This window comes from Rhineura floridana, chromosome 1 (assembly GCF_030035675.1).
Source record: "Rhineura floridana isolate rRhiFlo1 chromosome 1, rRhiFlo1.hap2, whole genome shotgun sequence".
In the NCBI taxonomy this organism is placed as follows: Eukaryota; Metazoa; Chordata; class Lepidosauria; order Squamata; family Rhineuridae; genus Rhineura; species Rhineura floridana.
The window spans coordinates 292,091,934-292,117,280 of NC_084480.1; the positions used below are offsets into that span (position 1 = coordinate 292,091,934).

The following is a 25,347-nucleotide window of genomic DNA, read 5'->3' on the forward strand; positions in this document are numbered from 1 at the left end:
AGGGGTGGGCGGGCACTGGGCAGAAGGGAAATCCCTTTTCTTTCCGAAAAGAAAACATTATGAACAGTATCATTCTTTTTCAGGGTTTCCCCCACCTTTTTATTCAACAGCAGGCACATGTAGCCTCCCACCCAAATTTAAACGAAAGCTGTCCCTGACCACATCCACACCAGACCTTTATTTCACTTTAGACAGACATGGCTTCCCCCAAAGAATCCTGGGAAGTGTAGTTTGTGAAGGGTGCTGAGAGATGTAGGAGATGCCCTGCTCCCCTCACAGAGCTACAATCCCCAGGGGCTGATGGTTAAACTCCTCTGGCCCCTGAAGCTTTGTCTGGAGAATAGGAGTCTCTTAACAACTCTTGGCACCCTTGACAAACTACACTTGCCAGGATTCTTTAGGGGAAGCCATGACTGTCTAAATTAAAATAAATGTCTGGAATGGGTGGGCTACCTGATTAGCCAAGCCAAACAGCTATGAGTCTGGCTTTTGGAACACTGACGGTTCTCAGCATGCCCGACATTATAATAGACTTCAATGTTAAATTTCTTAAATTAATTAAAACTCAGCCAGGCATTTTTAAAACTTTTAAACAGCAGAAGATGAAGGTCAGAGTACGGGGTAAGGTCGGATTACAGGTACTCTGTGAACATGGCTGATTTTTAATTAATTTCAAGAAATTATGAGAACACTGACAGAAAAAAGTACAACAGGTCTGAATTTGTTTTCTCTTATTTTACACTTTGAACTCTCAGTTCTCTCTGACTGTTTTGTATATTGCCAAGAAAACTTAGAGGGTTCTTAAGCAATTGTTTCTGAGCTCAGGACTATACATTTTGTAAGGTTTTGTTTTGAAACGAGTTTATGGGAAGCATCAGAATGGCATGGGGGTATTTTCAATTTAACACTGTGGAATGTGAAAAATCCATGCTAGCTATAGTATACAGCCACTCTCATAACTGTATAATACACTAAGGACCAATACAAGATGACAGTGACCTATGATCAGATCTCCCCCTCTATTATCATCATCATCATCATCACCATCACCACCACATCTTTGGTAAAAAGCAGCCATGGGAGAAGGCATGATTTGGAATAAGGACTGTCGCACCATGGGGGGGGGTGTCTTTTAATCCTTTTTCTACATGCAGTTTTCCCAATGAAAATGTCCCAATATTTTCAATAATGAGACATATGGCAGTTTAGGGAGGTTCTTTTGGAAAACGACATGGGAAAAGGATTTACCATCTTTCCTCAGAACTATGATCCCAATTCAAATCTTAACACAAATGTTGTGAGACATGAGATCTGATCACAGGTCTTCATCTCATCTCATGGGGCCCTGTACCTTTCTTAGGATTTTTTAAAAAGCCATTTATTAAGGTGTTGGACTACGCAGGTTTGAATCTCCCCACAGCCATGAAGCTCACTGGGTGACCTTGGGCCAGTCACTGCCTCTCAGCCTCAGAGGAAGGCAATGGTATTCATAGGGTCGCCAAAAGTCGGAATCGACTTGAAGGCAGTCCATTTCCATTTCCATTTCAGAAGGTAGATTGCACCTAGTTCAGGAACACAGCAAGACCTTTGGACACACCAGGTTTTACATGTCTTAACAGGGCTCTCTTAAAATCCTGCAGATGATTCTCCTAAGGTAGAAGACCAAATTCCCTTTGATTTTCATTTTAGGTGAAATTTCAGTGAAAGTTTAGTTAAAAGAGTATCATTAAAAAGGTAAAGGTGTCCCCGCACTTATAGTTCGAGTCGTTTCTGACTCTTAGGGTGACGTCTTGCGATGTTTTACTAGGCAGACTGTATATATGGGGTGCGATTGCCAGTTCCTTCCCCAGCCCCCTAGCATATGCCGGGTACTCATTTTACCGACCATGGATGGATGGAAGGCTGAGTGGACCTCGACCCCTTTTACCGGAGATTCGACTTCCTCCTTCTGTTGGAATCGAACTCCGGCCATGAGCAGAGCTTCGGCTGTGTTACCGCCGCTTACCACTCTGCGCCACGGAGGATCTTTAAAGAGTATCATTAGCAGCAGCCAAAAAAAAACTTCTTATGAATTATGTTTGAGTATAAAGTAGCTCTTTGATATTCCTCTATTGACCTATCCATCCCTACATCCATCCATTTATTATGAGTGTTTATCATTTGATGCTTACCTCCTGTTAGCATAAGGGCACATTTGCACATACAGTTGTCATTGTCAGCATCTTTGGTACTAAAGTCAGCCCCATGCAGTATCAGGCTGCTCTGTTTTCCTGCTGTTCCCGAGTGACCCTTCAGATAGAGCCTAAAAGAGGAGAGATGATTCATGTTATCAAATACAGTTACACAAAGATCTACACTTGATTAGGGCTTCTGTGGTGATAACAAATCTGGAACATTCTGAATATCCTGGAAAGGCTTTGAGTCAGTGAAATAATTTCAGCTATGTTGTTATTAATTAACTAATTTATTGTATATCCCACTCTATCCTGCGGGCTCAGAGTGGTCCGCGGCACTTAAGGCAATTTGGATTCTGCACTTTAATAATTATGCTGACCAAAAAATGTGAACAGCACGTTCTCCTTCAAAAGAGTGACAGCAAAGGGATGCAGCAAATAATGTGCATGCAACTCAGTCCTTCCTGCTACGTTTGCATTGGGCAGGATGCAACAATCTCTGGGTCTGCTGACTGGTGAGAGAATATATGGATGAATTGTGTGGTGAACAGCTAGAGGAACTCGATATCTCTCCACACTGTACACTTCTGGTTGTAAATGGCAGCTTCCACATAGAAAGCCAGCGCATCAGGGAGAAAGGCTGAACCCTCTTCTTGGTGTTTGTGTGTGGGTGTCGTTAACATTCAAACAGCCTGAAGAAGAATTATAACATTTTTGCATGCATGCAGACAGTCCTAGGTACAATTCCCAGCACCCCCAGGTAGTGATGGGACAGACCTCTGTCTGAAACCCTGGAGAGTTGCTGCTAGCCACTGTCGATACAACAAAGCTAGATGGACCAATGGTCTGATTCAGTAGAGAATATATTCCTCCCTGTGGCTACAAGAAGTTTAAAACAATCACATAACACGAAACTATGTCTTAATAGGGATGTGCACAGCCTCTCCCATCCTCCCTGTGGCTGTGATTCGGGGTGTGTGTGTCATCCAGGGACCCAGGGACCACCCAGCCAGCCTTGGAGCAAGTCCTCAGGGGGCCGGGCTAATGTTGAATTAGGCCCATAATTTAAAGTACAACTGGCAGCAGGGCTCAGTTCAGTGGGGTGCTGTTCCACAAGCAGCTTTCCTGCAGGAAAGCTTGTGAGTGAGCACCTGCACTTGCACAGGATTGCTCCTTCCACTCAACAGCTGATGAGCAGAGAGGATGGTCCTGTGTGGCACTGCTTTGCAAAGCTGCACCCCACAGGACCCATTCAGACAAGCCCCCCCCAACCTCTGAATAGGCCCAATTTGGCTTGGGCCTCGGCTGAATGCAGTGCAGAGCCCTAGTCTTTAACATAATGTGTATCCTGGTCCTTCAACTACTGTACTGCCTAGTTCAGTATTGTCTACTCTGCTTGATTCTGTTGCTGTGTGTGTTTGTGTGCTTAATTTCGTTTAAAGTGGCACCACAGCAAGCAGAGAGTAACAGCAGATGTTGAAATGTGAGTGTGCCAGCGTGTGCGTGCGTTTACCTAAGAAAGCAGGCTTTTACCTTGCATCAGCATCACTGAGACTTGAGACTTAGTAAAATAAGAAAAGCCTATTTATAGAAATACATAGTAGATAGAAAAGCAAACCTAGTTCTAACTAGCTAACTAAGTTGGAGCCATAACACCCAGGTGTAGGAGTTAGCCCCATGGCTTGGAGAGAGAGCAGAGACAAAGGGATGTCTCCTCTCTCCCGGACAGTGGGAGAAGGAAGGAGTGGAAGGGGCAGAAGGAGGAGGGGCAGGTAAGCTTTCCTAAAGACGTAACAGTCTAGCGACAGAAGGAACTCAGTCAGAGCATCACAGGTAAAGGTAAACAAGCCTATCCATCTGGAGGACCCTAACTCTATCTCCCTTCTGGAACGTAAACAAAAGAACAAAACAGGAGTTGCTCTTGCCCCACTTCCAACAGATTCAAGACAGATGAAAGAAAGTACTTCTTCACCCAGATCATAGATAAATGATGGAATTCACTCCCACCAGAGGTAGCGATGGCCACCAACTTAGATTTCTTTAAAAATGTATTAGACAAATACATGGAGGATAATGCTAGCAACGGCTGCTAGCCATGATGGCAATGCTTCTGAATGTTAGATGCTAGGAACACAAGTGGGGAGAGTGCTGTTACCCTCAGGTTCTGGGTTTCTTATAGGCATCTGGTTGGCTACTGTGAGATGGTGGACTAGTTGGGCCATTGACATGATCCAGCAGGCTCTTATGTCCTTATAGGATTGTACTGTAAGTTACACAATGCCCATCCACAGTTGAGAAAATGCTGCTGCTACTCAATTACATGTTTCTTTTTAAGCAGCTAGAATTTGCTCCGGTAGGGGGGATTTAGGGGCACAGTGTTGGAAAGAATGTAACCCATCAACATGGTGTGATAAATGCAATGTAGGGGAGGTTCAAAATACAAGGCTAAGATAAAGTATCTTGGAAAAAGTCAGAGAAAGGCCGGACATAAAAACAGCTAAGCTTTATGAGGCACAGTTGAAATGCAGTGCCAATTAGATATTGTTTTCTAAAGCAATATACAGACTGCATTTTGGAGCAATATATTTAAAAGTATTCTTCTGGACCTTATGCATTTTTTCCCATTGCATGAGCATAAACAAACTAAGTTGAGATGAAAGCCTTATAGATTTACTGGGCTTGGACTCTGATGGCTTATTTTGGTAAATCATCTTACTTTTTTTTTCCTCCGCAGAGGAAAATAAACTCCTTTGCAGTAGTGCTGATAGAAAAATTACTTCGGAACATGGTATCTACAAGCTTATTTTAAACTGTCACAGATCATCAGTACATCATCCCTGCCAAGCTCACAGAAGCAAATGTCAGCATAAAAAGTGGCACCTGGCTTTTTGACACCATTCAAAGAACTCTGGCTGTATCCCATCATGAAGATTATGGATGAATATACTGAAGGGCAAGAGGTTTCCTACCCTGGATGTTTGGAAGCCCCATGAGAATTTCCACTAATCTTAAAGCCAAACAAGACACGGTGTGGCCAAGGCTCAGTGGGAGAGCAACCGCTTTGCAAGCAGAGTGGCGGCAAAATGGTAGTAATGGGTAATGACAGTTAAATGTTGTCACCAGTTGTTATGGTTTGGACCCAAGGGGTTCTAGTCAGCCACAGCATACCCATTAAAATTCATGGAACTAAGTTATAATGACCATTCATTTCAATGGGTTTACTCTGAGTAGAACCAGTACTGGATACATCCCTAAGACTCCACCCTTTTGCCCATTCTTGCACTTCCTTTTATTTTCCTATGCAGCTGTGCGCTAACCTGTTCTTTAGTAAATAGCCTCTTTACTGGGCCTACAACAGTGAGTAAACCTGCCTTATATTAAATAAGAACCTAACAGAAACACCTTGGACTGGAGCTCAAAACTGGCTAAAATGTTATTGTCCCTGGCCTTTGAAGTGCAGAGCTATGAAGTTATCTCCATAGTTGTACTTCAGGCTTACATTCCTGGGGCACAGGCCAATACCATTTGGATCATTACCACAATTGTGATAGAGCACAACAGGTTTTACATGCAGAAGGTCTCAGGTTCAATCCTCAGCATCTCCAGTTAAAAAGGAAATCAGGTGGAAGGTGATGGGGAAGGGAGACACTTTGTCTGCAGACCTGAAGATCTACTGACAGTGATCGTAGGCTATACTGGGCCAGGTGGACCCATCGTCTGATTCTGTATAAAGCAGTTTGATATGTTGATTTAAACTGTATTCTCTCACCTGCCTAGAGAACACATTCACACAGGTGATCCAAGCACATGGAAAGCTATGGAACGTTATCATCCTGGTCAATGAAGTATATGCAGAGTCACCAGGATTGCATGCAGAGTTCTTTAAAAGCTAAAATCTTGCTGATCAGCTTTTGGGGGAATGCTGGACACAATAATTGAATCCAGGTCTTTGCTCCCCAATCTCTGCAGGGATTTTAACTTTCAAAAGCCCAAAGTAGGGGTGGGAAAAACTGCCAGTTTTGGTTCTCTCAGATTCTCATTTTTCTAATCTGATATTCCATTCTCCACATTTCTCAGGAATTTGCAATTTTTTAAAATAAAAAATCCTCATGAAAATTCTTCAGCATTTCAGCGTGAACCTTTCATAATAAGCCCATTTTTGTATGCAATTTTGACTAATGCACACATTTTTAGCATTTTCTTCTAATATAATGCATGTTGTTATTTTATGGTCTGAAGGCACATGAGGCCAGCTCTAAGCAGGGTCAGGTCTGGTCAGTGCCTGGATGGGAGAATGCCTGGGAACCATATGTAAGCCGCCTTGGGGTTCTATCATGAAAAGAAAGGCGGGGTATAAATGTAATAAATAAATCATATTTGTTTTTATGCATACTTTCCCCTATTATATACATTTTTGTAACCACTGTTTGGTTAGAGAACTGCACTGCAAAATTTGGATGTGTGAGTTTCAAAGGATGGCTGTGTTTCAGTTCTCATCTTCAGAAATGGCAAATTTGATAATTCAGCTTTAAATGCAAACAGAATTAAATTTCTCCCCCATCCCTAGCCCAAAGCAGTAAGTGGTGAATCAGAGAGGGAAATCGTATGCAGCATCTAGGTGTGAACTCGCATCTTCCATCCTCCCCAGGATGTACATATATCATTCTGCTTCCATGTGCAGATGAATGCAGAGGCATTCACATTCCACACAGAGATTGCTTTCTCCAACACCCTGTTGAGAGTCTACATCCAGTTCCTATCATGGGTGAATCAGTGTTTCCCAACCTTTTTTTATTTTTTTGTTGCTGGACTACAGTTCCCATAATTCCTGACCATTGGCCATGCTGGCTGGGGCTGATGGGAGTTGTAGTCCAGCAACAAAAAAATAAAAAGAGGTTGGGAAACACTGCAAGTTTAGCTGAACCATGATTGTTTGAAAATCCTGCCACCATTACATCAAACTGAAGACACTTTTAAAATAATATACTCTTTATTTTTCCCACATGATAACGGAGTATTGGATAATTTAGGAGCAGTTTATTATTTTTTAAAATGGACCTTCAAGACAGATGCATTTCTTGTTATTGGTAAGTTTGCTTTGCTTTTTGCCATTTCTGCTCTGTGATACCGCTTGGATGACCTTCAGTTTATTCCAAATAAAAACAATGTTTCTCTCCCCTCCTCCAAAAGGATTAGATCAGAAAAGTGTTGCTCTAACTGTTTAACATCTGCACGTCAGGCTGTAAAGCTCTTTTTCATTGTACTACAAACTTGCCCCTGTAAAGCAGTTGAGTTGAAATTTCTCAGAAATAACGTTTTCTGATAAATTTTCTGAGATTTCTCTTTTTCTCCCCTCCCCCCACACTGAAGATTCACAATTCTTCGCGGAGGCTGCCATTCCCCCTTTCCCCTAAAATGCCCTAGAAAGACACGAGATTTGGGGTATTGTGGAAGATACAGAGTGGCGGCCAGACTGCCCAAACAGTTGCTGTGGAAGAAACAACAAAAGCTTTAGGGGAAAAGAACCAAGCATGATGTGCTAATGGTGAGCCCCACCCACAAAAACTCACACCCGGGTGAAATTTGGTGACATGGTCCTCCCCAACTTTCTTCTACACCCAAACAGAGTGGAGACTTTCAAGAGGCTATTTGTGCACACCCCTACAAAGAAATTTGGGCTGCAATTCCAGGTTTATTAATGCCAAGTTGTATGTGACTAAGTCATACTCAGGGTCTTAAGCCATTGACTTCAATAGGTCTACTCAGAGTATGACTTAATCAGTTACCACTGCATATATTTAATATTTTAACCTTTTTTTAAAGAATAAAAAATACATTCAACTCTTACTCAGAGACCCACTGAAATTAAGGAACCTAATGAACTGCACGTATCTTTCACCTTTGAACTTCAGTGTGTCTACTCTGAGTAAGACTACCATTGAATACCGCCCATAACGTAGCTTTTGGCTCTGCAGCATTTCTTACTCTGAGCAAAAGACAAATGGGTACAAATCATTCTGAGAGCAGGACAAAATGCCCTTACAGATGTATGTATGTGACTGTCATGTAATTATTTGGGGCTCCAAGCTGAAGTGTGCTGGTGCAAGAGCACAAAAAGAATCCAGTCCTCACCCTTTCTCTGTAGATTAGTGTTAAGTGACACTTGGGCATCTGCACTGCGGAAGACTTTCCTACGGGGATACTGCTGGGTAGGGGCTGATTGATGATACTTCTGAAATTCTCCCCCTCTGAACTCTGAATTAATTCCTGGTCTCATGGCCACACTGCATGTGATATTAAATGCCGCCCTGGGCTCCTGCTGACAGGAAGGGCAAGATATAAATCAAATAATCAATCAATCAATCAATCAATCAAATGTGCTGTTGCAATGGACAGGAGCATTTTTTTAATGGAAAAAACTTGGGGAGGGGGAGTGAGATCAGAACTATGGCACTTGGGGAGGGGGAAGTTTAACCCTTTTCCTCCTGCTGCAAGCTCAACAAAAACTTCCTCTCTTCCCCTGACATTGATATTTGTGGTGGGAGGAAAGCTCCTACTGCTGACAATGGGAATGTTCTTACTAACTGAACAAACAAGGAACATTCTAGGCCAGCTTTTGCCAACACATTGTCCTCCAGATGTTGTGGATTACTACTACCCTCATCCCTGGTCATTGGCCACAATGATTGGTGTTGATGGGCTAGATTGGGGAAGGCTGTTGTAGACTACAAGACTATAATGAACAAGCATAAAATGTCTATGAAGTATCTACAAAAGACACAGAAATCAGATCGAGCATGGATCAGGTTTCTTTGATTGAGGCGGAGGAACATCTTCCAACAGTATGGTTTCTAGTTGTGCATCCATACTATTAAGTTCCTATCAAGTCCCTTTTCTCCTACACCAAGGCTATTGTTTCCCTGCAGTGTTAAATGAGTCATTCATTGGGTTCTAAGTTTGTGGATAATATTTATATGAGAACCTTAATATTGTTTGCATGTAGAAGAGAGTTAACTGTATAGAAAAAAAAATCAAGATTGGGCATGTTCTCTTGAGCTCTCCTACAGCTAGCTGTTTATATTCATGACGTTCTTCCAACCTAATAGCATAACTGTGTTTTACTATAAGTTCTCTTTGGGCCTTTGCAAATTTGGGTTTTGATTTCTCTAGTGTTAATGACTTAACAGACCTTTCACATCATGTTGCAAAGACGGGCTCCAGTACAGATGGAAAAGAGATTGTGGTTGCTAGCAGACTGAGCTGTAAGAAACAGCGTAACAAGTGTCCTTTCTTGTTTTTGTTTTAATCCACCCAACATTTGGTTTGACATGAGATTTTCAAGATCTGACATGATCCACATCAAGGGGTGTGTGTGTGTGTGTGTGTGAGAGAGAGAGAGAGGGGGGGGGAGGGAGAGGGAGGGAGGGAGGGAGAACAGGGAGTATTTTTAATGGTCCTCCCTTAAAGTGTAATATTTTCATGGAAGATTTTAAACAACATCCCAGTGCAAGTAAAATGCTGATCTAGTTTAACTAATGGGTTAGATCCTGATTACTATACCATCATGTAATGACAATGGGAGATGCTGGATTAAAATATTCCAGAGATTTATGTCCCAGAGTTCACTCATTTCCAAATGTAGCAGCCACTGAAATGTACAGCTTTTTAAGAATAGTCTTTCTGAGAATGATTTTATGCATATTACTTGAAGTTAGGATTAATTTAAGCTCTGTAAGCAAAACATTCTTAACTCCTTACCAGCTAATGTGCAGGGGTCATGTGACATGTCATGCAAAAAGAATACATGGATCTGCTCTATTTCTAATCTACACATGCTCAATAGTATCCCATGCACATTGTTCACAAACTCAATTGAATGCAAATAAGCCAAGGTGGGAACAGTGGGCAAATATGACCCAGTTCTCCAGGTGTTACCTGCACATGTCATGTTGTGTGAACAAAACTGAATTGTTTTATCCTGTGTTGCTCCCTATAGCAGCCTTGAAAATAAATCCACAAAAATCACTAGCTTGCTGGGTGCTGGCAGTAAAGGAACAGAGATCTTTGTGCTCCTTGCAACAACCCACTGAATTCCTGTGCTGGGCTCAGAGGAGGGATGGAGTGCTAGAATTCCATCACTCCTCCACCAGGCTGCTGTCTTGCTGCTCCATGCACTCACCTGAAAACAGTTGCCTCTGGTTACCAGGCTACTATTTATTTATTCTATTGATTGATTGATTTATATCCCGCCCTTCCTCCCAATAGGAGCCCAGGGCGGCAAACAAAAGCACTAAAAACACTTTAAAACATCATTTAAGAAAATAAAAGACTTTAAAATACATTAAAACAAAACATCTTTAAAAACATTCTTTTAAAAAGCTTTGAAGACATCTTTAAAAAAGGTTAAAAACATATTTTTTTAAAAAAGGTTTAAAAATATACTAAAAACCAATTCCAATGCAGACGCAGACTACTACTTCAATTCAAGGATGCGTGTCAGTCTTTAAAGGCTACAGATGAATTGCCAGCCCCCAGTATGCTTTGGATCTGCCTCCTTTTTGCCTCTATTGCCATCAGTGAGGCTAGGAATGAAGTTTCTGCAGTGGTGGTGAGGAGACCCTTGAAGTCAGGTCTCCCTTTCTGACGGAGGTAACTTTTTCCACCTTTGAAGAGAGATCTGCTCTCTCCTGAGCCCCTGGCATGCCCCACTCCATAGGATCATAGGACCGAAGGGCCCCAAATAGGTCATATATACAAAGACAACATTCAGAATTCAGCAAATCAAATTTAGAGCAGGATCCAAATATGTTTGCTCAGAAGCAAATATCTATGAGTGAAAGAAAGGAACTCTCTGTCTGGGATTGGAACTTTTTACGGGATATTTTGAAATAATCCATTTGTTTCTAAGGGTTATATTTCCTACAAAGTTGCCTGATTTTCCAGGAATGGAATCTAGAAGAGTATCTGCTCAGATTGGTTTGGGTCTTCTAAGGAGTCCTGAAAAGTCAACAACTGTTCCAGTTTATCCTTGAGTATTTTCCTAACTGATTTGTTGTTGAAACTGCTAAACAGTTTTTACTTAGAGGTGAAAGGAGAGAGAGAATGAGCCTCATCTGAAAATGTCAGATTTTGATTCAACTTTATCGCAGAATCAAGCATTCAGTAATTATATATACATTCAGTTTAGCTGAAACCAGAATTATTTGTCTTCCCCCAAACATGCCAATTCTTATGTATCACATGCATGAAAGCCCAGTCTCAGGGAGGTACTCATTGTTTGGCAAGAGAACATTCATTTAAAACAAGACAGTTATTATGGGGAAGTTCCCAAGTATTTGCACATACAAAGTAGGATATAGTAACAGTTGCAGTTTCAAGCAAAGTGTTCAGTTAATGTGCCACAAATAATTTGCTTTACTGCTGTATTAGCTAATAGCTGAAGAAAATTCACTAATCGGCAAAAAAAACCCCTTGCGGTTTAAGAACATATCTATAGCTCTCTCTCTCTCTCTCTCTCTCTAGGTATATATATGTATATATATATACCTCCTCTCTGAGATATTGTATTGTCCTACAAATTTGTAACACTCTTTCAACTCTACTTTTAAGTACAGACCTTATCCCAGTCTGCATCTGTGTTAGAATTGCTTTTTAATATGTTTGTAAACTTTTTTTTTTAAAAAAAAATGTTTTAAAGCTTTTAAAAATGTTTTTAAAGATGTTTTATTTTAATATATTTTAAAGTCTGTTTTTATGATGTTTTAAAGTGTTTTTAGTGCTTTTGTTTGGTGTCCTGGGCTCCTATTGGGAGGAAGGGTAGGATATAAATCAAATCAAATAAATAAATAAATAAACGCAAACACAATTTGGGGTAGTCTTTCACAGTCCAATCCACTTCTGCTGTAGCTTGGAAGAATTTGATAACATGTGCCTCTTAACATATGGTGAGTGGTGGCAACACCTGCAATCAGCCCAAATAACAGAAACAAGGCATGTGCTGTGCTAATCTTGTTTTAGCAGGGAGGAAGCAACAGTATTAAGACAGTTGATAAATTTCAGATACTCACTTTAAACATGTTTGATTTCACAGTGGGAGGTTAAATATTTTCTAGCAAATTTCTAGGTGTGCTCTATGTTTGTAGGAAAGCCTGGCTGAGAGTCCAGAGTCTGTGAGTTCAAATCCCCGCTCATGTCTCCTGGGTGTCAAGGGCCAGCTAAAGATCACCCCCACAGGGAGTGGTTCAGGGATTACGTGCCCTGCCACCTGTGAAGCCGTGGGCAAGCTGCATAGTCCCAAAGAGCCCAGTTGCCCCCCAGCCGGCAGTTGTGGATAAGGAAGGGGTTGGCTTGTGCAGCTGTGGCAAGCTGAGCAGGCCCTAGCCAGCTGGAGAGGACTAGCCTCACAGGGAGGCAATGGTAAACCCCCTCTGAATACCGCTTACCATGAAAACCCTATTCCTAGGGTAGCCATAAGTCGGGATCGACTTGAAGGCAATTTCCATTTTCCACCCTTCCTTAAATGGAGTGGTTTAAGCACAGCATAGCAGGCTAAACACATGAATCTTGGGCAGTCCAAGTTTGATTTTCCCAACAGCTAGCCCTATTCCCCTCACAGAGCTACAATCCCCAGAAGAGGGACTGACTCTTAAATCACTCTGGCCACTGGAGCTCTGTCAGGGGAATAGGAATCTCCTAATAACTCTCAGCACCCTTCACAAACTACACTTCCCAGAATCATTTGGGAGAAGCCATGACTGTTTAAAGTGGAATAAATGTCTAGCATGGGGGTAGCCAAACAGCTGTGAGTCTGGCTTTCAGAACACTGGCAGTTGGTTCTTACTGATCATGCCTGTGGTATCATAGAGTGCAATGTTAAATTTCTTAAATTAATTAAAAATCAGCCAGGTATTTTTTTAACTTTTAAACTGTAGAAGATGAAGGTCAGAGTATGGGGCAAGTTCAGTAATAGGATTACAGCTACTCTGTGAACACGGCTGATCTGCAATTAATTTCAACAAATTATGAAATTTGACAGTGACAGAAAGAAGTCCAACAGGGGTCTGGATTTTTTCTCTCTTGTTTTACACTTTGAAGTCTGAATTCTCTCTTACTGTTTTGTGTATCACTATGAAAACTTAGAAGGTTGTTAAGCAAGCTTTTCTGAGTTCAGGACTATACATTTTGTAAGGTTTTGTTTTAAAATGAGCTTATCGGAAGCACCAGAATGGCATGGGGGTATTTTCAATTTAACATTGCAGAATGTGAAAAATCCATGCTGGCTATTGTATACAGCTACTCTCATGGCTGTATAATATGCATGCATGCTTGTTTTACTCAAATTTAGTGACTGAAGTTGACTCATCCTTGACCTAACCTGGTGGATGATGTATTGCTACTTGCTGGTATTGTAGACCTGGTCTGCACATACATCAGAAGGTGGTGTTAAAACGGCATTGTATCTTCTCAATTCTACCCCATTCTAGGAAGGCTGTGGAGGTCCCCAACTGATGTTTGGAGGAAATAATAGACTGGATGTGAACAAACTTAAGCTTAATCTGGACAAGACAGAGGTGCTCAGGGTCAGAAGAGCTGACCCAGGATTTGAGGTTCAAGAAGAGTCAGATGGGGTTATACTCCCCTTGAAAATACAGGTTCATTGTCTGGGGGTTCTACTGGACCCTACATACTTTGTATCCAATGTAGTGCTAAGTTAAAGTCACTTAGCAGTATATTTGTTGTTCTGGTGAACTGTTGTGCAAGGGCTAGCACTACTGCAATGGGATTCCTCCCTGTCCTTCTCCCATGCACCCCACACCATCCCCAAATCTGCTCTAGGGCATTGGGAAAACCTCCAGATTCAGAGGATCACAGAGGAAGGAGTGGGGGAAAGTGTTCCGTGCACAAGGACAAATCTTTACACTGACAAAACAATCTGCTTAGCACTATGTTGACTACAATCCATTGTTTCAGGAAGTATGATTAGGTAGGTCTGTATTTAATGCAAACCAAACCTAATTTCTCCCTCATCCCTAGTTATGTGGCAAAAAAGTGATTTGGTTCCCAACTGCTTGCCTTGTAATGCTAATGTGGAGGCAAGGGAATTATGTAGAACCAATGAGTTGGCCAGAGATACAGATACTCCTAAGGAATAACCATATGTGTGGGTTGAAACATAGGCCAAGTAGTACAGGCATGATGCCCAAACTATGAGATTTAGGCTGTTATGTTCTGTGCTTGCATTCTTTAATTCCCTCACTGCCATCCTGGTTTTCACAAACCATAGCTTGTTGTGGCTTCCTAATCAGTTTGCCCACAAATCAGAAATGGAAGCCACAGTTTGAGCTAGGCTTCCAGCTCTGTTTTGTAGCCAAGCTATTGATTATTCAAACTGGGAAAGGAGAGACGGAAGCTGGTGGTCTTCAGGGATGATGCAAGGGCTTGTAAGCTCAAATCCCATCCTCACTGGCCAAACAATAGTGATGCCTCAATTTGATCATATGGTGTGTAAACTTTTTTTTTAATGCTTAATAATTTAAATCCTTTTAGTTACTAAATATCACCTTCTGGCAGTCTGTAACACAGCACATTATAATTTTTTATTTTAAAAAAAGCTAATTTCTAAATGTAGGTAATCAGCGCAGGAAAATCAAGAACTGGAAAGGATATTCCTGGAAATGTTTACAGAAACTTGAAATAAATAAATATTGCCTTAGAATCTTTGATTTGCTTTCTAAGGACAGAGTGTGGGTTTCAAAAAGTGCCAAAATGAATTATGTGGCACTAAGACCCCAGTTAGAAAAACACAAATCGCCTGTTAAGCATATTTCTACTCCCATGGCGTCATTTGTGTCTCCCAGAGTCAGATATGAGTGAAAGGTTCACTCACTGTCATCTATTTATACTTTAAGCTCTTAGCTGGTGCCACACTGACCAGGCCAGGAGGGTTCAGCTTGAACTCTGAATGCTATTTTGTCTTTTACAAATCAGGGTCATGACCTTATAAAAATCTGCAGTTCAGAATTATGACTCTGTCTCTTTAAATAGAATAGCAATTAGGTACATGGGATTTGTTATTGCTAAATGTAGTAATAAAGGCTACTCAATGATGATCTTGCATTATGCATGGTTTAGTTTGCAGCAGATTGTCATGGTGAGTTCACACAATCAGGTATATGGTAGGTCTTCATTTCCTTCCAGTTATAACTATCACAAAATTGCTTGTTTGTAGAATTTTCTGCCTCATCACATCCAAGAATAGCCTTCTGTACAAAAGACAGCCCTATATTTGAAGGGATGAAGGTATCCTCTGTTTTAAGGGCTGTCCAGTCCAAGTCCAGGTTGAAGAACTGTAAGAAGGAAGCCTAGGGGCCCTGAAGTTGCATATCAACACTTCGCCTCTGGCTGGTTTGGTCAAAGTCTTCTTCCCCGCTATGGCGAGATGTATTGCATGTCCATTTAAATTATAGTAACAATTTCTAAATTTGCATCTATACCGTATATTAGCACATGCAAATGTTATGCACATCTGTGCTCTTTTGTGGTAGTACATTTTCTTTTTTTCGATGATATATAGGGGCCACCTTATCCCATCCTGACTGCCAACTTTTAAGAATAATTAAAAGAAGTCCATCTAGTTTAGCATTTTTATTCCAGCAGTGGAAAAATGAATACCTACAGGAATCTCATACACAAGGCATAGGATTGATGTCCACACCCTATGTCCAGTATTTCGTAATTAGAAGCATACTGTCTCTGAAGATGCAAGGTCCCATTTAAATGTCCTGGCTAATCATTTGTCTAATCCATTTTTGAAGTTGGTCTTCAAGGGTTTTTTTCCCCCAGTTATTGCTTCTATGCATAGAGTAAATGTGGTGGTGGAGAGGAGAACTGCACTCATTGCCTTTGTCCTCACAGTACCATGCTGGTCCCATCCCCAGACCTCTGTGTGCATTTGCTGCAATGTCTGAAATGTACACTTGGAGGCATTCCATGTAATTTGGAACTTCAAACATGCAGGGTTCCAAGTTGTGTGGAGTGCCTACAGGTCCATGTGTGAACATGTGTAGGCACCCCTTTCAGATTTTCCTTCCCAAAGGAGATCCAACAGACCTCCTCCATTTAGATGTTTTATGATTTTTAGTTTATTTTTCAAAAATTAGGAGTTGTCACTTGAATTGCTGTTGTTTTTGCAATTGTCTTTGCTGTGTTTCCAATGTCAGAGAGCCATATGATGGAAACTTTGCCTATAACTTATAAACACTGTAAATAGTGTGTGTGTGTGTGTGTGTACTTATAAGAAGTGAGGCCCTCAAGTTGTTGTTGGACTCCAACTCCCATCAGGCCTAGCTGGCATGGCCAATTGGATAAAGGCCACAGATGTGGCAACTAGGTATGCAGTTTTGTCATATAGTTCCTGTTTTGTCCTGTGCAGCCCATGCAGGTTCTGCCATCGAATCCAGTCTGAATCTATCCATCCTCATTCTGTGTGGCTTGGGGGAATATAACAAGAGTGGGGGATCTCAAGCTCAGGGGCCAAAAGTGACCCTTCAGGTCTCTCTGTATGGCCCTTAACACTCTTCCTTAGCCATTCTACCTCTTCTCAGGCCACACCTTTCACCAGCCTTACTTTGCTCTCCCCTTGAGTGTTCTTGCTTGGCTAGAATGTGCCCTTGAACTCTGATAACGCCTCTTGTTTGCCTCAATGGAGGATAGAGAGAGGTGTGTAGAAACTAGCCTACTGTACAAAGGCAAGATTTACATTTGTTGCTATGTCCACATTTGCCTCTGCCCCTTCCATTACCACCATGTGGGCCCTGGAAGGTTGCCCATGAAAGAAAAGGTTCCCCACCCGTGGGATGTATGTAATGCAAAGAGAACCCTCCATCTAGAAATGGTGCGATAGGTTCACTTTTAGCAGCAGAAGTTGGAAGCCTCTAAGGCTGGAATTAATCACAGATCTGCCCTCATTCTGTGACTCTTTGTTTTTTGTTACTCGTAACATCTGCTCCAACACAATGAGTGTGGCAATGTTATTGAGGTGTGTTTCCAGCTCTTACTAATGATGTGAGATGAGGTCAGGGAGATGTTTAGCACGATGTTGCTGTGAGCACCAATCGCTCAGCGGTAGACAGAGACACAAATATTATTTTGTTTGCATTTTAATGAGAAACAACCTATTTCATACTTCTTGAGGCAACATGCAACGTGAAATGCAGTTATTCTTTGAAGTTTGTACTTCTCCAAATTTTGCAGTGCAGTTCTCCAACCACACAATGTATACAAACATGCAGGGGATAGTGTGCATTTAAAAAATGGATTGGGAAAGGTGGGGAACTGAATTTAAGATTGGAAAAGTGAAAAACTAAGGTAAATCTAAATTGACAGATTCATCCATCCCTAGTGGGAGTTGAAATTCTTTGCATGCAAACATCTTAGGTCCAATCTGCTGTGACAACCCTGTGCTTTTTGCCTTAGAGAACTGCTACCAGCTAGAGCAGACAAGATTGGATCAAAATGAGCAATGGTCCACACCCTCATATGACGGTGTCATGTATTGTGTTGCAGTAGTCCAAAAATGGGGAATTTCCAGCCAGCGAGCCTAATCCAGGGCACTGGGCTTCTGAAGCTGCTTCCCATCACTGGACACACGTCCTCTTCCCTCAGGCTTGCTTTCCCCTGTAGCTGAACTATAATTTCTGAGCAGTCGAGCAGCATGGAGGGGTGAGGAGATTGTGGGAAGGGAATGTTTAGACGAGAAGAAAAAAATGTCTTTTTTCTAAACATATGGCTTAGGCCTACTGCAATTGCCTGGTGAGAATTGATGACAGCTTTTTATTGGGGGTGTGTGTTGGGGGTTCAAAGCGATGGATGATGAATGAATGTGTCCTGACTAGCTGTCAACATAGTGTGTGGATTGGGATTTGATTGGATTAAGCTACAACTGTGAGTTTACAAACCTTACAAGAACAATAGCATCAGCTTTCAGTTAGTCAAACAACTTATCTCTTGACATTCACTAATGCTTGGAGATAGCTCATATATTGCCACACTGGACTTTAGTCGCTCAGCTGATAGAGCACCTCGGCACTGTTCCCAAGCAGGCCTTTTGGTATATTATTTATTTATGTATTTATTTGCTGTTTGTTTGTTTATTATTTGATTTACATCTCACCCTTCCTCCCGGCAGGAGCCCAGGGCGACAAACAAAAGCAGTAAAAACATTAAAACATCATAAAAACAAACCCTAAAAGGTCTGGAATTCCAAGTCATTCCAGAGAAGAAATGGCAGCCTGCTGAATTCAGAAATAATTTCTGCAATGGGAATGATAGCAAAATATGGAAAACAGCACATCTACTAAAATCTTATTACATGATGAGTGCTACACTCAATTGATTATCGTTTTTTCAGGGCATAAAGGAGCTGATTTTGGTTATTGCTGTGATTGGGAATTGACCTTGCCGTTCTGGAGTACATCCTCCCCATTGTGATGTCATCATGTTATGCATTCTCCCACTTCTGCTACAATCATTGGCTGCTTCTGCTGGAGGCAGGGAAAAACCCAACATGCAATGGTGTGGCATGGGTTAAGCATGCTACACATTATATAGGAGAGAGGAAAGTGGGATGACAGGATGCTGCTTTTCTGAGCTTGGCCCAAACTGAGTGTAACGTGTCATTGGGTTGTTCCATTAATCTCAGTGCTTCTTCTTGCCATTCCTTCCCCCCTCCACATTTTTTTCCAGCCACATTATTTAGTAAATACATATCTGAATCTTGCTTGCAAAATCAGGGAGAAGTTTACATTCTGGTGTATATGCTTTAAATCAAATACATCTGATGAATGTGAGCTCTAATGTCAAAATTTGTTTCGGCCAAATATTCTAATTTGAAACAAACACACACGAAAACTCAACACTGTATTTACACCATGCCAGAAATAAATGTACATTCTCCATGATCACAAAGTCTTCTGTCTAACTCTCTTTATTTCCTGATATGCATATATAAAGAGATTAATTGCAATCTCTGGGATATCCAGATGTCTATTTTGTCATTATCTAAAAGGTATATCAATCCACAAATAATAAATGGTCCTTGCTTAAATAAACAGAACTACCCTTTTATCTAAATGGATACTCTGATAACTTATTTAATCATTTTTGCATGAACCCTCCCCCAAAGGTAGCATTAAAGAACATATAAATCAGATGAGATACATTCAAATAAAGGAAGCAGATCACCATTCAGCATTGATTAGTAAATGACACTTATCATCAACCAATATTCTAACCTCTTTTGCACTTTGTGTATTCATCTGGGATAGATATATTTTATCCTGCCTTCCCAGAAAACATTTATTTTGCAGCTGTATTGTTCGGAATAGTGAGGATATTTTTAATGTACATGTGTTCAGCATTACTGCTTTCAAATCAGAGATTCTTTAGGCTAATAAAAAGTAGTAGAGAGAAGGAAATACAAACAGTTAGGAGAATAAACAGAACACGTCTGAAGTCACCAATTGGGACTGATCCAGGCTGAATCAAAACTTTCTATAGTATGTTGTAGAGCTACATGAAAAATGATTTCCCATATTTTCTCAGACACAATCTATCACTTCGTAGCCTCTGTATCCTTACATCAGTGACTACAATGAAATGTTGGAGTGGTATTATTTGCCCTTACTGCAAATAATAAGCCATTATTGCAATAAATGCAAACAAAAGACTTCCTCCACCTCCTGAGGGTTCTCTTTCCCACCCATTCGTATTGTTTTGTGTTTTAGGTTTCCTTGAACAAATGCCCAGACCAGCTTGGAACCCAATCTCTTTGCTGGTTATTATTATTCCTGATGGAAATAGTAGTATTTGAAATTAATCTGCAGTGCATCCTTGCTCTGTGTTTTCTTGTTAACAGGATATTGGATGCAAAATCATTATTGCCGTTAATCATTTCATCGGCAAGAAAGATTATTTGCTTGGCTGAGTGGCAGCACATAAAATAGGCCATTGCTCATGAGAGATGTTCAGAGTGAATACAACTGGCAACTAACACTGCTAGAAAGAAAGCAATAGCATGAGGAATGTACCACAGCTGGGGATTTTCAGCTCGGTAGGCATTTCTTGGGTTTGCTAAGTACAATGCAAACCAATGAAAGTTGTGCCATCAAAGGCATGAACATGCTCTGCTCTGTGGTAGGTGGGCCAACTGTTTGGCTTTCAGTCTTAAGATTTAGTTTCCTCTTTAGTTTCACAGCCAACTCCTGTAGCCATCCCAGATTTGGCAAGGGAAATAAGATTTTTTATTCATGAGGATGTAACAAGTTCCTACACACTAATGCCTTGATGACCATCACTGTTGATTTCTTCCAATCTCTGCTAATGCAATCTCCTGTCACCCCCACCACAAAAGTTTCTCTGGATTGTGCGACTCTGTGGAATATGACATAGAGGGCTGCAATTGCTAGGGGAGATTAGTGAACATTGGTTGCCTTGCCTTATGGTGGCGGAAGGGCTTCTGCTAGTACAAAAAATATAATTGGACACAACCCAGTAACAACAACAATAGTAATAATAACAGACAACAGTGATGATGATGATGGCTGTAATTAAAAAATGAAGAGGAAACTACTTAAGACATAGGCTCTTATCCAACTAAAGTTACTCATGACCATGTTCTATTGAAAGCAACGAGGTAGTATTAGTCTTTACTAACTTGCTCCATTAGTTTCAATGGGATTTACAGCGCAAACCTATCTAAGTTTATAGTAAGTCTTACTGAACTCAGTAGGAAAATAAGAAGCTGCCTTATATCAGTTCAGACTGTTTGTCCATCTAGCTCAGTTTTGGGAAACTACTTTTGGTGCAAAAGTGGCCAACCCTCTGCAGACCACTTTGACAGGTGGGAGGGGACATCCGTAACTATTCCCAACTATTAGTCTAGCCTAATACTGTGTACTCATATTGGCAAGCAGCTCTCTAGAGTGTCAGACAGATGATTGTTGCCTGCTACTTGATCATTTTAAGTCAAGATGCTGGGGACTGAGTCTGGGGCCTTCTGTATGGAAAGCACAGGCTTCACCCCTGCTTTAGGATCTTTCCCCTTGAACTTGTCCCCTAGGAAGTATCTTTAGGATAGTGGCTTTGAACATTGCTAACTTTAGCTGGATAGGGCTATATTCTGGTGTTGAAGAACATAGTACTTTTGCTTTTCTTTGTCTGAAGAGGAAGTCATCTGCTATATTTTGCAGACTTTGAAATTGTACTAGACAAGCTGGGCAATAAGAAGACAAGCACCAGTACATCAAGTCCATGGAATTCCTCTATCACTGTTGGATCTTAGCTCCAACAGATAAGAAACTGAGCTTGGCTAGAGTACTGTGCAGCTTAACTTGTTCAGATATTTGATGACTGCCTTTTGAATGAAAAACAATTACTTAACCCATTATTTATAGTCTCAGTCTCTTATTTCCATCTTGGGAAATGTTAATCTTTGGAGCTTTATGTAAGTAGATTTTTTTAAAAGATTCTCCAGTATTTATAAAATATGCATAAGATTAAGACAAAATCAAATAGTTGGGTTATTTATAAATCTAATTATAAACCACATTGACCGTGTTGCACTCCTGATGATGTTAGTGGGAGTGCAACAGGGTCAGGAGCTCTGTAAAATGCAGGTTGTCAGCTGCCCTGGGTAAAATACATTTCTCAGTCTGCTAGAACCTGGGTCACTGCCATAACAGTGTTCCAGACACTAAGAGGAGAGGAGGAAGAGAAGGACAAAGACACCTCCCTCCCTGCAAATGCCTGAACAGCAGGTACCAGAGAGACTGCTGGTGGAAGGCTAGATGGTGTGGAGGAGTTCTTCTCTGGTTTGGATTAAAATCCAAGCTGGAGAAAGACTCTGAACTTGGCAGGCTGAAACACTCACCTCATTTTTTAAGATGAGCATTGTGAGTTCCTCAGGTATATATTTTGAGTCAAGGAATTGGCTCAGTGACATGATTAGATGCAATAATATATCCCATGAATGAAACAAAAGTTACTATAGAATGCATATTCTGGTCTTTAAATTTTTTTAGGCTGCAATCTTAGTCACACCTACCTGAGAGATAAGCCCCACTGAACATAATCAGACATACTTCGAAGTAAACATAAGATTGTGTACAAGAAATGCCATTAGAATGTTATTCCAGCAAAATGGGGATGCCTTATCAAATATAACCACTCTATTGTCTTTTCAGTGCCTACTGAAGACCTCCCTTTTTCAACAAGCCATTTAAGTAGATACCTTAACCTAATCTGCATCTGTATTTGGAATGGTTTTTGCTTTTTATTTTTTTTAAAGATGGTTTGTTTTTAAGATGTTTTTACTGCTTTATCATTGTTTGCTGCCCTGGGCTCCCTTTGGGAGGAAGCAATAATAATAATAATAAATCATCCACACATCCATAGTATATTAATATCTAGACAATCAGTGTGGGCAATACTGAATAGTCTGATTTATATAAGCAAGCTTCAAATACTCTCTCATATTCCAACTACTAAAAACTACCTTCCAATTTGATATCCATGCTTGATGAGCGAGTTTCCAATTAGTTACATGCACATAGTAACAAAAACATCTGGACTCACCTGTAATTCTGCTTTTCATTTCCTATGTAAAATCTATCATATTGTGAATAAGCCCGACTTCCTTCCCAATCCATTAGTTCAATTCTGAGAGAATAGTGTCTTTGACTGGTGGTTATTGCAAAGATAAACTCATTCCCCAGCCAATATTCACCAGAGGGACTACCGAAGCCCTAGAAGAAAACAGATGAAACTCAATTGATGGATTTTTGCTTAGGTTTCTGTAACATTTGCACTATAGCGACTGTCACTTGAAGGAAAATCAACTTCTATGGTTGTTGTGATACAACTCGACTAATATCCACAATATTCTTGATGTTGCCAGATACAATTTAGAAATACAAGCTCATGATCTCATGGTAAAGTTTGATTACTACAATTGCTTGCTGGCTAAGAAGACATGAGATCGCTATTACAGGCTGCTGCCCATGTCTGAGACATGGAGTTACCTATTTTTCCCAACTCTCCATTTATTTAAAAAAGCTAAACTTTAGATTTTTTTTGCACAAGAATTAAAATATTTCAGCAATAAAAGAATGTGGGAATTTGCCATAATGGCTAAACTAACTCATTACATTAGAGTTAAAGAACAAAAATAGAAATACAACAGTTTTGCACTAAGGTGGAATAATTGTATTAAATATTCTAAAAGTGTAAAGTTGATACCTGAAAGTTTATAATATTTTGAAGCATGAAGCTTAGAATATAAGTAAATGGTCTGGTGTTTAATCTCAATACATACAAGTGGTATTGATTGCTGTGTCTCAAATTGGGCATGTGACATTCTCTTTGTATAAGAACATATTTATCTTTCTATATTATGTATTTATGAAAATAAATATACATTAAAAATATCAGGTTGGATCCAGGCAAAATGAGTAAGCCTCAAGGTAGTTACAGTTACTTTTCGTGCAAGTGATTTTGATAGTTCTTGGGACTTCTTCTGCACAGTGCATTTCTAAACTGTGATACTTTGCTGTGTTGTGAAATTATTAAAGTATGTGGCACAGCCCTGTAGCCAGCCTTCCTTGTGAGCTGAGACAGGAACTTCTAGGTGGGGCATTTGGGGAGAAGACTTGCTTATCACCAGCCAATCCCTCCCCCACTTGTGGAGAGGATGTGAAGGTCAGGCCAGGGGAAGGGAAAGGCAGTGACTTTCCCCCTTACTCTTCCTCCATCCAGAGTGTGTGTTAACTCACATGAATGAAGCCATCCTTTTTGGAGGGATCCCCAGGAATACCAGACTGAAAAGCTGGTCTTTGCTTATGGCTAAAGTCCTCTTTCACCTGTGGTCTATCCCTATGTTCTGATTCTTCATGAACTGGCCTAGTTTGGTAATGACAGTGAGCTCGTGAGCTTGGCTTTGATGCTGCATTAGGCATCTCAGTTTTAGATTCCACCAAAAAGCAAACTTGTCTATACTAAAAGTTTAGAGAAGGGCAGAGGAAAAACCAGTACTTTAGGGTGTGTTTGTTAACTCCTTCTTGAGAGTCCCTCCTTCTAGTCTTGTTCCTGACCTTTAGATTTTCCTTTCTGTTAGACAATCAAGAGACATTTTTTTTAACTGGTTGCTATATAAAAGAGGAACTAAGCAACTGGAAACTAACTGTAGAATTCAATTGGATTTTTTTTACTGGTTGCTGAATTGATTTTTCTGCCAAGAAATTCTGAAAAGGCCTCATGCTGAACTGCACATATTGGGAAAATCAGAAATTAGGCCTGAGTTATAGCTTAGGTAGCCAATCAGACATCCTGCCAGCCAGCCAAATGTAGTGTTCACAGCAATGTTTTTTCACCCTCTAGGGCTGTTTCCATCCTTTGCCATCAAGTACTCAAGAAAAAGAAGAAAAAACAGGCACTTTGAGAGTATAGCGAGTGCTTTAAAAGACTAAAGGGCAACTTAGGGTAGCAATTTTTTTCAGATCATTTTAAGTTATCCCTTTATTTCACTCTTTACCTGTGCCTTTTTGGGTTAAAAAAAATTAAGTACTGGTACACATATCTTGATGAAAATGCAGTGGGTGCCAGGACACAATGGTTGCCATGGGCAGCAAAAAAAGAGAGAAGTACTCTGTACTGGCAAGTACTGTCACAAGAAAGCACTGCCCTTTAGCAATAAGCACCCAATCCTGCTCTACTCATTATAATCACTGAAGAATAAACAAACTCTTTTCTTACGGAAGGCAAACAAACATGCTTCTTTATTGCTGGCTGAGTAGAAAACACAACTGAAACTGAAAAGCAGGGCAAAGGAAAGTTCAAGGGGTGGAGTCTAACTCTAGCCCATAATACAAAGTTCTAATATTTAACTCTTCAAGGGTCATGTTACAATACAGGCTGTTGTTTTTTTAGGATCATTCCAGTAATTATAGGGGGTTGTGAAAATGAAAAATCCACCCTCAGTCAGGGACAGTCTTGAATGAACAGACTTTTGGGGCTCTTCCAGATGAGGCTATTGTTGTGCACTTGCCCTGTCTTATTCGCTGATTTTTTCTTATATTGCACCTGTTCTTTAAACAAGCTGTCATTCTTTAAATGGAGGTTT

At 40.6% G+C, this 25,347-nt stretch overlaps 1 protein-coding gene across 6 annotated transcripts in view; it reads right to left on the bottom strand.

Moving 5' to 3' along the window:
• The window catches only part of ANGPT1 (angiopoietin 1), a 220,730-nt gene that overhangs the window by 22,433 nt on the left and 172,950 nt on the right, over positions 1-25,347 (bottom strand). For all 6 annotated transcript variants that reach the window (XM_061605061.1, XM_061605071.1, XM_061605080.1 and 3 more), the window contains exons 7-8: positions 22,806-22,975; positions 2,172-2,302 (exon numbers count right to left, since the gene is read on the bottom strand). In XM_061605061.1, coding sequence (XP_061461045.1) covers positions 2,172-2,302; positions 22,806-22,975 — 301 coding nt within the window. The remainder of the gene's footprint in view (positions 1-2,171; positions 2,303-22,805; positions 22,976-25,347) is intronic.